The 13,121-nt window shown below is 42.7% G+C and overlaps 1 protein-coding gene across 3 annotated transcripts in view; it reads left to right on the forward strand.

The window, feature by feature from the left end:
• The first annotated feature begins 11,686 nt into the window (after positions 1-11,686).
• Positions 11,687-13,121, forward strand: part of ALCAM (activated leukocyte cell adhesion molecule) — a 231,252-nt gene continuing 229,817 nt past the window's right edge. For 2 of the 3 annotated variants that reach the window (XM_059886023.1, XM_059886053.1), the window contains exon 1: positions 11,687-12,435. In XM_059886023.1, coding sequence (XP_059742006.1) covers positions 12,363-12,435 — 73 coding nt within the window. In that variant the 5' untranslated portion in view covers positions 11,687-12,362. 3 annotated transcript variants of the gene reach the window in all.

Here is a 13,121-nt window from a genome sequence, read left to right on the forward strand (position 1 = left end):
AAGATCATGGCATTCAGTCCCATCACTTCATGGCAAATAGATGGGGAAACCATGGAAACAGTGAGAGACTTTATTTCCTTGGACTCCAAAGCACTGCAAATGGCGATTGCAGCCATGAATTTAAAAGATGTTTGCTCCTTGGAAGAAAAGCTATAACCCACCTAGACAGCATATTAAAAAGCAAAGACATTACTTTGCAACAAAGGTCAAAGGCAACAAAGGCAAGGCTATGGTTTTTCCAGTAGTCATGTATGGATGTGAAAGTTGGACTATAAAGAAAGCTGAGTGTGGAAGAATTGATGCTTTTGAACTGTGGTGTTGGAGAAGACTCTTGAGAGTCCCTTGGGCTGCAAGGAAATCAAACCAGTCAATCCTGAAGAAAGTCAGTCTTGAATATTCATTGGAAGGACATGTTGAAGTTTAAACTCCAATACTTTGGCCACCTGATGCAAAGAGCTGACTCATTGAAAAAGACCCTGATGCTAGGAAAGATTAAAGGCTAAAGGAGAAGGGAACAACAGAGGACGAGATGGTTGGATAGCATCACCGACTTGATGAACATTAGTTTGAGCATGCTCCGGGGATTGTTGATGGACGGGAAGCCTGGTATGCTGAAGTCCATGGGGTCACAAAGAGCTGGACACAACTGAGCGACTGAAGTGAACTGAAAACAACTATCTCTCAAAACCAAAACCAACCCGGATTTGTAGTGTTTGCCAATTTCCAATTTCCATTTCCCACGATGGCAATTTCAAGCTGCCAGTGTGACATACAGGAGGTGGCATTCAGAAGCACTGCACACAAGCATCTCTGGATAGAAGTTTGCAACAGTACCACGGAGGAGTGGAAACTTGGGCCATGTGTTAGAGAAGGGGTGTGATTTGTGGTGATTCTTTAAGAAAGAAGGGATAATGCATGGAGGCTGGAAAGAAGGTTCATTTAATTATACTCAAGAAGGTAGATAGATTGAGCTAATTGTAAAGGGATCCAGTAGAATGTGTGATTGAGGATTTGCTGCTGGCTGCTCCTTGCTTAAAATCACCATTCCAGGATGGGGGAGGCAGTTTGCTTGAGAAAAGACCAGAGTGTTGACTTTCTACAGGTACTTGTCTTAAGGACTGCTGAAACTGAAAATATTGGGCCTAGATGAATCAGAGAGATTGGCCAATATGAATTTCTGGCTATTTTTCTACTTTTCCTTTATGTAAGGATAACAGCATACTGATGACAGTGATAAATTGATGGAAAATCAGGTGTAGCAAATACATGGACAATAAAGTTGAAAGGAGTTACTCAGCTCACCTTCAAAAGAAGTCCTGAGGAAATACCTGTTTGTTTGGCAGACTCTCAGAGGAAATAAGCATATTTGTGAATACTTCAGAATATTTATTTTGTCACTTTGTTTCACATCCTTCTAAGCATAGGACAACACTAATGCTTACTCCTTCCCCACATAAACAGAGTATGTGCAGGACATGTATGCTCAGTCGCTCAGTTGTGTCCAACTCTTTGTGACCCCAAGGACTGCAATTTGTCAGGCTCCTCTGTCCATAGAATTTTCCAGACAAGAATACTGGAGTGGGTTGCCATTTACTTCTCCAGGTTATCTTCCCAACTCAGGGATAGAACCGGCATCTCCTGTGTCTCCTGCATTGCATTATATTCTTTACCACTGAGGCACCTGGGAAACCATTAGTAAGAATTTTCAAGTAATGCCTGTTTTCTCTTTGTGCCAGTGATCTAGCCCTTAGAAAGGAGCAAGGATGAAGACAAGATTAGGTTTTCCTATGTTACAGAATATTTCTGTTTTTCACCTTCAAAATCAAAAGCTCCGGAGAAGGCAATGGCACCCCACTCCAGTACTCTTGCCTGGAAAATCCCATGGATGGAGGAGCCTGGTAGGCTGCAGTCCACGGGGTCCCTGGGAGTCGGACACGACTCAGCGACTTCACTTTCACTTTTCACTCTCATGCATTGGAGAAGGAAATGGCAACCCACTCCAGTGTTCTTGCCTGGAGAATCCCAGGGACGGGGGAGCCTGGTGGGGTGCCGTCTATGGGGTCGCACAGAGTCGGACACGACTAAAGTGACTTAGCAGCAGCAGCGATCAAAAGCTCTTGTTGTACACAATCTGAACAGAAAGCATCTTGGTTCTAAGAATCAGTTTAAAAATAACATAAAGCAAATGCAGTGTATATCTACTGTTTTTGTCTGCTCCTTAGGGAATGGCCCCCATCCCTGTAATTCTGAGGTACCGTCAAGTGTGATGCCCATCCACCTTTTGGCTGCAGAGGTGGACATATGACTCAGGACTGGTCAGTCATGGTCCTGGATCTTCTTATTTACAGTAAATTACTGAAGAGATGGGTAAAACCGATTGTACACTTTTCCATGTGTGCATGTGTGCTATGTCGAACTGACTGTAGCCACCAGGCTCCTCTGTCCATGGGATTTCCCAGGCAAGAATACTGGATGAGTTGCCATGTCCTTCTCCAGAGGATCTTCCCAACCCAGGGATTGAACCCTTGTCTCATATGTCTCCTGCACTGGCAGGCAGTTTCTTTACCACTAGCATCACCTGGGAAGCCCCACCTATTTCCATGAGTTAGAGGCTATTTCTTCCCTTAGAATTTCAATCCCTATGAATATAAGCTTAAGTTTGAAGGTATCTTTTTTGGTCAAAGGTAGGTTTGAAGGTATCTTTTTGGATGAAAGAAGTTGGGCCACAGCAGAGAAACTAAGAAAACAGTCCAAGACAAGCAAAGGGATATAGAGCTGAAATATGGAAAGAAGAACAAAGAGTCTTGACAACTTTGTTCAAATGCTTTGATCCTGATATGCCTAAACATATACATACTTTGGGGATTCCCAGCCATTTAAACCAGTAAGTCACCTCCTCCTCCTCTTCTTTTTTTTTTTTCTCAGTTATACTCTTTGGATCATGTGTTTGTCATTTTTCAGTTGAAAGTATCCTGACCATTACAAAAACTTTAGTAAAAATTTCCCGACATGATGACAAACTCTTGCTGGCCAACTGGCATTATCAAAACAATGTCTCTGTAGCTCAAATACATAAATAAAAAGCAGAAGGAAAGGGGAAGGGGAAATACCAAGAACTAAATTCCCTTTTTTGGCCTATATTTTAAGATAATTCTTATTTAATTGTGTGTTTTCCTGACCTATGACTCACCTCTCTTTAAATATCTCTTTCTTTCACTGATATCCAGACCATAATACATCTCTTCCTTCTTTCAGAAATTGTCATGACTTTAGTATTTGAAGCTGAGCTTTCACAGAACTGGCCAAAGACAAGGCACTCAGTTGGGAGAAAAAGACAAGAGAAGAAAATGCGGATCACTTTAGAACTGGAAAGACATATCAGTGCTAGAAAAAAAGGCAGGAATTTGGGCAGATGGTGAAAAATCACCTCAAGATAGAGTAACTTGGGAGTTTTACTTAGACTTTCTGGGAAGATCCCAGAAGTTGAAGACATGAGGAGAGCAGAAGTGAGAATAGAAGATGACTCAGTTGCTGCTGTGGGAGAAAAACCTGAGTAATTAAGGCTATTATCTTATCAGTAAGGATAGATGACCATGATTCCCCTTCCATTCACACTTCTCAAGCTGCTCTTTGATGTCCCTTTGCCTTTAAGTGTTGAATTTAGAGAGTTTAATCCAAAACTCAAGATTTGTCTCAGTCCTGAGAAAATCTGAGAAATAACCATGTATCTTACTCTCTTTTGAAGTGTCCTTCCTGCCTGGAGAACCCTCATGGACAGAGAAGCCTGGTGGGCTACAGTCCATAATGTTCCAAAGAATCAGACACTTAGGTGACTTAGCACTCACTGGGAAAAATGATCGAGAGTTACATTCTTTGGGCATTATCTCCTACCTTGATATATTAACTGCTCTTGGACATTATGCTTCACTGTATAACTTGGATATCAGTTTTATAAAAAGCAAATAATTTTCCTTAAAAGATGTATCAATTAACTAGTTTTAACAGAATTTCAACACTGGAAGCCATAGCTAAAAATCATTTCATCTATTGATACTTTCCTGCCAGCTCACACACACATCACATATTCTGGTGACTTCAACGAAAGCACATACATGTTTATAAATCTTCTTGTGCACTAGCTTATAGAGCTGTTTTAAAATGTATTGTGTTTTCTCTTAAGCTTTCACCTTGAGGTACAATTATTAAGTGGATTTCTTGCCCTTACAAAGAAAAGTAAGCACATTAAACACCTCCCTGTAATGTTAAAATGCTGGACATTAAATTAAATTAAATATTTGTCCTATAGCACTGTTAGCTGAATAGGTTATGAATCATCTATGTTTGTGGAATACATTGCTCTGAATTATAATTTTTCCAAATGCACCCTATAAAGAACAAAGTATAAAGAACATTGAGGCTTAAAATCTTGAAAACTGAGCCACCTCTGTAGACTTTGCAATATTGATACTGCATCCATAATCATGTCTTAGAGAAATGTTATATAGAACTTTATTCAGAATGTCTGTTCCGAAAAAATTTGGTTAAATACACTGCATTTAAAATTGACTAATAATACCTGATAGCATCCAAGTATTTTTTTATATTGGTTTATTTGATTTAAAAGTTACAGAGGATCTTGTGTATTTACTCTGCCAGAAAGTGGTCCTTTTGCATTTAAGCAAGATGGTATTTACCCATATCTGTGTAAATTTTGATAAAGTCTTCTGATTCCTGGGACCTCAATTACCTCACCTGTCATATGATACAGTTACACTGGCCTGGTGGGTTTCCTAACTATGCTGAAAAGTTTTGAAGTATCTAAAGGGGGAAGTGAACCTGCAGGCTGCTTTATCAAACTTCAGTAAAAGCAGTGCCACCTGTTTCAGTTTATTAATTACCTTTCACAGTAATTTATTATTCATCAACCATTCATGATTGGATGTACTCATTAGTCAAGTAGTATTGTGTGCCTACTAATGTGTCTGTCTATTCTAGTCATCCAGCTACACACAATTCTGCCCTCATTGAGCTTTCAAGCTATCATGTTACATGGTGATAGAGTCGATAGAGGAAAAAATGAAACATGAAAGGAAGATAAGGAGTATTGGGGCTGGGGGGGTTGAAAATTTAAACAGTTGTTCATGGAAAGCTTCAGTGAGACAGTAACATTTGAGCAAATACCTTGGAAAAGATGATGGAGTAAGCTACACTAATAACAGGGTTAAAGAGTATCAAGGATTAGAAATTGCGAGTGCAAAGGCCTGATTGTGGGAATATGGTAGGTGGTTTGATTGGATCAAATGGGGAAATAGGAAATTGGACTTCAGAGTAAGCCTACATTAGGAAAAAAAAAAACAAACTTGTATTTAAATAAAGAATGAAAACTCTTCATCTCAATTGCTTGTAAATCCCTAAGAAACATTAAAATGAAAAGATTCATATGTTACATAATCAATGAGACATTATTCAGTGTTATTAATCTTTTTTTGTTAATTAATATCACTTCTAAAAAAATAACTCCTTAAGGATAATAAATTTATGCAAGAATTTCTTCTTAATGCTTTTCTGTAAACTCAAGTATCTTAATTATTTTAAGGAAAAATGGTATACATAACCTAGGCCTAGTTAATATTTAATTAATTCAGTTTTCCAGAGGTCCATTAAATCCATGATGATTTGTTTTAGAAAATCAAAAATACATTATTTTCAATTTCGATAGTCATTATTTGTTCTCTTCTAATTCCTGAATGAAATTATAGTAAATCACAATGGCTAGCAGACATATGCTTCGAGTAGAAAATGGCAATCCACTCCAGTATTCTTGCCTGGAAAACTTCATGGGCAGAAGAGGACTGGCAGGGTACAGTCCATGGGCCACATAGTCAGACATGACTGAGGGACTGAGCACAGCAGACATACGACAGAGCAAGTAGAGAAAAGTTTGGAGAATTTTTGGAGAGGTAATCATGTTGAAACTTCTTTTGAGGTATCAAAAATTTGAATAATCACACTCTTAGTCACTTTCTAATTACCCAAAACTGAAAGAATGGTATATTTCAGTTAAAAGTTGAAAACATAAAGACCTTGGAAGAGAAACTCTCAACTGATAGGATGAACTCAGACTGTTATAATTTTTGAGTAAATTTTATGCATCTAGTGAAATCACTAATGAATTATGAGTGTTCAATACACTAAGAGTTTTGGCATTTGTTTTATAGTTACGGTATATATTTCATAGTCAAAGAGCTTACTAGATTCTTTCTCCATTTCTCATGTAGAAGACAGGAAGGAAATGACTAAGTGGATTTCTGCTTTGATTGAAAAAGCTGTGAATTTCTTTTTGTACCCGGACACTGAATGATCCACAGTCTGGAATAAGAACTTAGTGTTTACCATAGACTTTGAGTTTTTGCCCTCCTGAGCTCCAGTGATACAGCTTTATTAGCTAATGTTATTGAAGATGTGAGTTGCAAAATTTTATTCAAGTGATGACTTATATCACTATTAATCAAAATTAAACAATAAAGTTCAAGAGAAAATTTTATAGAAGGACAGATACCCTTCTGTTCCCCAGTCCATGTCTAGAGTCATTTTAGGCATCACTGACTTAAAAGCCTTTAGGGTCCGGAAATGAAACAGAGCTTTGTCTTGTACCTGTGTAAACCCTGTGCTTCTTTAAAATAATTGTATCTTTCTAGACTTAATATAAATACCACTTAGCATTTCAGTCTAATCTATTTCAATCTCTCTCATCAGTGCATTAGGCAAGGCCCTTGCCCATTCCCTGCCTGGTCACTGGAGAACTTTACTAGTCAGGCTTCTGTTCTCAGTGAGCATGGCTCTGTTTTCTTCTCACTGATGACAAATAATTGTTTCCACTCTCTTCTTCCTGTAGATTAAGTTTCTCAGCTTATGTTTCAAGGTTTTCACTATGGTGACTAGGACTTGACTCATTCTCTTTGCCTTTCCTAAATCTTAGTCTGCCTAGATGTAAAATTGTATGTGATACTAAGAAATATAATATTTGGTCTTGACTCCTGGCACACAGCTCCTAAAACTCTTGGGATTTCCTAAATAAGGAGAGGGAAAAGGGGATCTTTTGCTATGTTAATGAGGTGACTTTGGAAAGCCCTAGGTCACCTAAGGATGGTTCTTGGTTGCCAGGAGATCTGACTCTGTGATTAAAGTGTGAGACCTTTAGTCCCACCTCTGGACCTCCTGGGTGGGGAGTGGGACTTGAGAGTGAATTCAACCACTAATGGCCAAGAATGTAATCAATGGTGCTTATGTAATGAAGCTTCCATAAAAACTTGAAAGGACTGGGTTCCAAGAGCTTCTGGGTTGGTAAACAGATGGATATTTGGGGAGAGAGGCTTGCTCAGAAAGCAAGGAAGCTCTGCTCTCCTTCCTATACAAGTTGCCTAGGCATTTCTTCTCTCTGGTTAAGACTATAACCAGGCTGATACTGTCATAATTAAGTTGAATTGTAGAACATTCAGCTAGTGTCCAAGAATTCCGTGGTGGTGTGTGAAAAAAACCCCACACTTTGGAATTGGTACCAGAACATATCAGTCCAATCATTGAAGACACAGTGGAAACACTTTTCATCTCTATTTTTCACTCTTTCTGTTGTTTGTTTCAGGGTCTCTGTTCTGTAAAGAACTCTTTCTCATTACATATCCCTCATACTTACAGAGTACTCTATGTATTTGCAAAGTATTGGCCCGAAATGTGTACTCATTGTTGGGGAGGTGGGGGTGGGGACAAAGTGAGTCAGATTTGTTGTATGCTCTTGAATTGCATACATCTTTTGTTAAAAAACTAGGAAGGCACACAAAACACTGTGACAAATGTGGTAACAAGCATCCCCAGCCTCCAAAACTATCTTTGGGAAATTTCATCTCTAGTGGGAAATTGTTTACATTGATCAAAGAAAAAATCACCTCAACTTTTTAAATGCTCACATGCCCCACCTAACTGTATTGTCACATACTGATGGGTTAGTACAGATGGGGCAAAAGTTCCTGACCTGAGCCTCTGGGATCCTGAGAACTGATCTCAACAGATTCTAAACTGAAAAATTGTTTACTGTGCTGTTACTGCTTTCAGCATACTGTCCTGACTGATGATGAATTCTTTTATACTGGAGATGCAAAATGCTTCTCATGTTTCAGGTAACAAGAAATATGTTTTTCTCTGGCTGAACATTATTCATTTTATTTCCTGCAATAAGAAGTACCCATTATGATGCTCTGATGCATGACTAAACTGGTAAATATCATTGGAATACTGTTTTCTAGGTTATAACAAAAGCAATTGTGATCCAGATGCACCAGAAAAGGTCTTCCTGTTAAGAACTAGGTAAAGTGATTCCAACTCTCCATTCTTTAGATTGTGAAGAACAAATACTCTACTACATTGTTTTGTGGAACTTATATTTCAAGCTTATTTCCAATTCTGAGCTCTTACTTATGCTGAATTACTAGAAATAGTATTGTCATCTCATATGCACTGACCTCGCTCATGCAGATAGGGTGCACTGCTTCACTAATTTCCTCCAGGGAAATGTATTTGAGAGTAGGGGCCTTTATGAAAGCTTTGAGACTATAAAGGAGTTTATATTTAATCAACACCCCCCTCCCCAAGCAAAAAAAGTCAAATTTATTATTACACATTTCTGATAAATGAAGTGGATAGTGATAAGCAAGTAAATAGAAATGAAGCTCTAACATCAAAATGCCTTGGGTAGAATTGTGGCATTACCATTACTATGAATCATGGATGATTGTGTGACCTTGGAAAAGTTACTCCATGTCTCTGGGCTTCAGTTTCTTCATGAGTAAAATGAAGACAATATTAGCACCTCCCTCATAGGGTTTTTTGAGGGGGGATTATTCCACTAATTCATATAAATTGTTTAGAATAGCCTAACAAAAAGTAAGTGTTCAATAACTGTTATTAATGTTATTTACAATATATTTAACAGAGAAGGCAATGGCACCCCACTCCAGTACTCTTGCCTAGAAAATCCCATGGATGGAGGAGCCTGGTAAGCTGCAGTCCATGGGATCGCACAGAGTCGGACACGACTGAGCTACTTCACTTTCACTTTTCACTTTCATGCATTGGAGAAGGAAATGGCAACCCACTCCAGTGTTCTTGCCTGGAGAATCCCAGGGACAGGGGAAGCCTGGTGGGCTGCCGTCTATGGGGTCGCACAGAGTCGGACACGACTGAAGTGACTTAGCAGCAGCAGCAGCATAATGTATTTAAAGGTCTTCTACCATTTCAGTTTAGAATTGTGTGGCTTAGTCATTGTCCCTTCTTCTTTTTTTTTTTTTTTGTCCCTTCTTTTCTCAGCATCACTGTCTTCACTCCCCTGCCAAATTCTTATTTTTATTATTTTGTAATTTCTCGTTTTTTTATTATGTGATTTAATATAGAGTAGTTTCACCATCACTTTTGTGACCTTAGCTATAGATGAGTAATAACTTTTGGAGTTACTGCTCCAAGTGTCATGTTAAGATATTTTCCTAGGAGAGGACAAATTCCTCTCTAAAAGGAAAACTAGAGCAACTGAGCACTACCTACAATCATACTTGTCCTAAATGTAAGTATGTATAGCATGCTCAACTTATAGATTGTATTTTGATCCAACTTAGCTGCACACCTTTGAAGGTGGCACTCTGATGTGTCATCACACTTTGATTATGAGACTGACTTTTGCTCAAGGTCACTCACTTATGCAGAACAGGAGTTTTAACTAGACTCTGATTGCTCCCTAAAGCCCATGCTCCTTCTACTGTGCCTAGCCAACTATTTGTGAGATTTCATTTAATCATGAGAGCAATCTCACAAAGCTGGCACTATTGTTATCAGTTTTTACAAGTAAGGAAACTGAGGCTTAGAGAGATTGAGTTCATCAAGACCATGCAGCTGATAAATGTCAAAACCCAAATCAAACACTCTGCCTTTTGCAGATCCACTTTTTAACAGTTATGCTATATTAACCCTCATTCCAAAATAAAGGGGATCAGACAGAGAGAGTTGAGAGGGAGAGGGGTCCAGGTTAAATATCTAGTTAGGATGATTTGTCCCTGTAAAGCTACTTAGAACTGCTGTTAAAAGGGAAACAATTCCCTAAAGGATTTCTACAGGATCCCATCGGAATGCTAGCAATGCAGTCAAACTTAACTCATGGAATACTGAATTAAAAGGTGTTTGCCTTATAGCATTTGCCTTCTTGTAGGTCCATAGATGAAAATGAGATGTTCATGTTAAAATCAAGAGGGAGAAACTACTTATTTAGAGAGAAAAAATATAAGAACTCTAGAATACTGTGAATGTAATGTAAGGAGAACCAGGAAGACAAGACTGGCAGCCTTTATCATAAAAATCACAGCGGAAGAGGGAGCTTAGAGATTTCAGCATGAAAAGAAAAAGAATTCAAAGACGTGTGTGCACACGCGACCGTGCTCCCGCTTGTTTTATTATTTCTCCTGCCACCAACTCCCCTCATCCCCATCTAGCTGGTGACTCAAGCCTTCTGATGAAAGAGCGCAGTATGTGAAGATTGCTAGTTGACATTCTCTTCTGGAAACTAGCCTCACACAGGGGTGACCCTGTGATGCACGGAAGGCTATTCAATGCCTTGGCGAAGTGGTTCTGGGACCAAGATTTTATTATGCTTTGTGGATGAGAGTTGTGATCCCACATCCTGGATTTAGAGCCACTAAGGGCTTCGACAGCTCCACCCAGGTGTTCTAGGGGAAAATAGTCCTTCATGCTCTCTGCCTGATCTGAAAGCAACACAGCTTCCTAATGTTCCGCCTGGGAAGTGATTTAATCTTTAGAAATTGCCGGAGAAGCCTGTCCATCTGCCGGGATGCCTGGCTTTCTGAAACGGAAAAGAAGCTTGGCTGTTAGAGTAACTTGAAGATTTCTGTTTGCAATTTAAAGTCGCCGCTTAATTCAAAATAAAAAAGACACACGCTTTGGCTTTTGCAGATACTGGGAAAATCTGTGTGACGAAGTATGGATCTAGAAATTCCTGGTTTAATTTCCCCAGGGAAAGAGTAAATATTTTCTATTTGCAACTGGGCAGTCGACTCAAGTGATCTGCCCGCAAAAGGTGTGTGCGAGAAGGGCACGTGGCGGGGGGAGGGGGGGCGGGAGGTTAGAAGGAGAACTCAGCCTAATGAGTTGCTCCCCCAACAGCGCCAATCAGTAGCTGTTCATTTTAACTTCTCGGAGGCAAGTTCCCACCCTAGCTACCTCCTCCAGCCCCTTCCTCCCTCTTTTGCTCCCCACCCCCCACAAATCGGACCCAAAGTTGAGAGTGTCTGGCAAAGTCCGTACTCCTACCTCCCTGCCCTACTATTCCCTTTGCAGAAGAAGCAGGCTGCGATATCACGGACGAAAAGTCCCTGAGGAGTGAGCCAGTGAACAGGCGTCTGGGGGCAAAAAGGGCAATATGAAACGCTGCGAAGCTGCGTGGGCAGTGTGAAGTTAGAGTAGGTCTGAACAGAGCTCTGATAACCACACTGCAAGTGGCGGTCTTGGAGGCCCTACCGAGAGCCGGCTGCTTCAGGGTCCGCTTCCTATTGGCGGGCGTGGCCCCGGGGCGGAGCCACTAAAATACCCCGCCCACTTGGGGCTCCAGGACGCGGCGCGCGCGACTTCCCAAAGGAGTTCCAGGTTCGGCCTCAGTCTGGGACTTGGTCCTGCAGCGCCTCTAGGCTGCGGATCCCGCTCCTACCACCTGCACTTGGCTCTACCTCCTGCGAAGCGGGGAGCTGAGAGGAGAGAGGGAGGAGGCGAAGGGAGGAGGAGAGCGGCAGCTTACACACGCCTTCCAGTCCCTCCACTCAGAGCAGCCCAGAGACCGCCGCTGGCGCCGCTGCTGTCGCTGCCACCGCCGCTGCCACCTGAGGAGACCGCCTGGACCTGTCGCCCCTCGGTTGCCACCCCCAGCAGTTCTTTCCTAATACTGGGCCTTTTATGCACACTGCCACTACCATTATTATTATTACGAGAGAAGGAAAACAACGGACCCGCTAAAAAGAACCACGTATACCTTTCCGAATTATTCAAGTGTCTCCCGGGAAGAGAGGGTCGCCGGCCCCGGGAGGAGCAGCCAAAGGGGCCGAGGGCGGGTGTGGAAGCGGAGGCGGGAGGAGTTGGGCACTGCGTGGTGGAAAGTTGAGGGCGGCGGAGACGGGAAGGTGCAGCGCCACAGCCCAGAGAGCAGTGTGTCAGGGAGAAGCCTCTGCCCCAGCGTCCGGAGAGCGAGCGCGCGGGGCCGGGGACGACGCCCCCTCCTGCGGCGCGGACTCTGTCGGTGGTCCCTGAGGAGGAGGAATATGGCTTCGAAGGCGGCCCCCTCCTGCCGTCTGGTCTTCTGCCTCTTGATCTCCGCTACTGTCCTTAGGCCAGGTAAGAACAGGGGCCTCGGAGCAGCCCCAGGGCGGCCTGGACCGGGGGGCAGCTTCCTAGGTCCCGGGCCCGGGCCTCGCGCCCCCCACCCCCGTGGGCGGCGCGCCCAGGCGGATGGGGGAGGTAAGGGACCGGTGGTGCGGGCACAGAGCTGGCCCTGGGTTCCCTCACCTGTGCCGCATGTTTGAGTTTGGTCGGTTGGCTCAAGTTGGGGCAGCGACTGGGGCGCTGGATAAATCTCCAGGAAGTTTGGGTGCGGCCGGGGTCGGGGCTTCAGGGGGCCCGCAGGCGAGATTCGTCTGGTTCTCTCCCCTTCCCCCATGCGGCTCCCGCCTGGGTGGCGGGCTCTCGCCCTCTGACAACCCCCCGGGTATCAAAGTCCACGTCACTGCGCTCTGGGCAGTTTCCCTTTCGCTTAGCTCTGAGGCAATAACTCGCACTTTTTCGTGATAAATCCCCTGGTAACTTCCCCTGGGTGAGAGGTGAAGAAAGGAAGGGAGGGCTTTCCTCTTTGGATCCGCTGAAAAGCTCCGGCCGCGGCTTGGAAGCCCCTTCCTCCATTGTCTGGGTGGGTTGTGAGGGTGGGGGTGACGGCGGGCAAAGGACGCAGCCTGGACTGGAATCCGCAGCCAGGTCTGTGCGCCCTTAGTGAGGCGGCTGAGGATTGGTCAGGACCGGTGATCCGA

This window comes from Bos taurus, chromosome 1, assembly GCF_002263795.3.
Source record: "Bos taurus isolate L1 Dominette 01449 registration number 42190680 breed Hereford chromosome 1, ARS-UCD2.0, whole genome shotgun sequence".
Lineage (NCBI taxonomy): Eukaryota > Metazoa > Chordata > Mammalia > Artiodactyla > Bovidae > Bos > Bos taurus.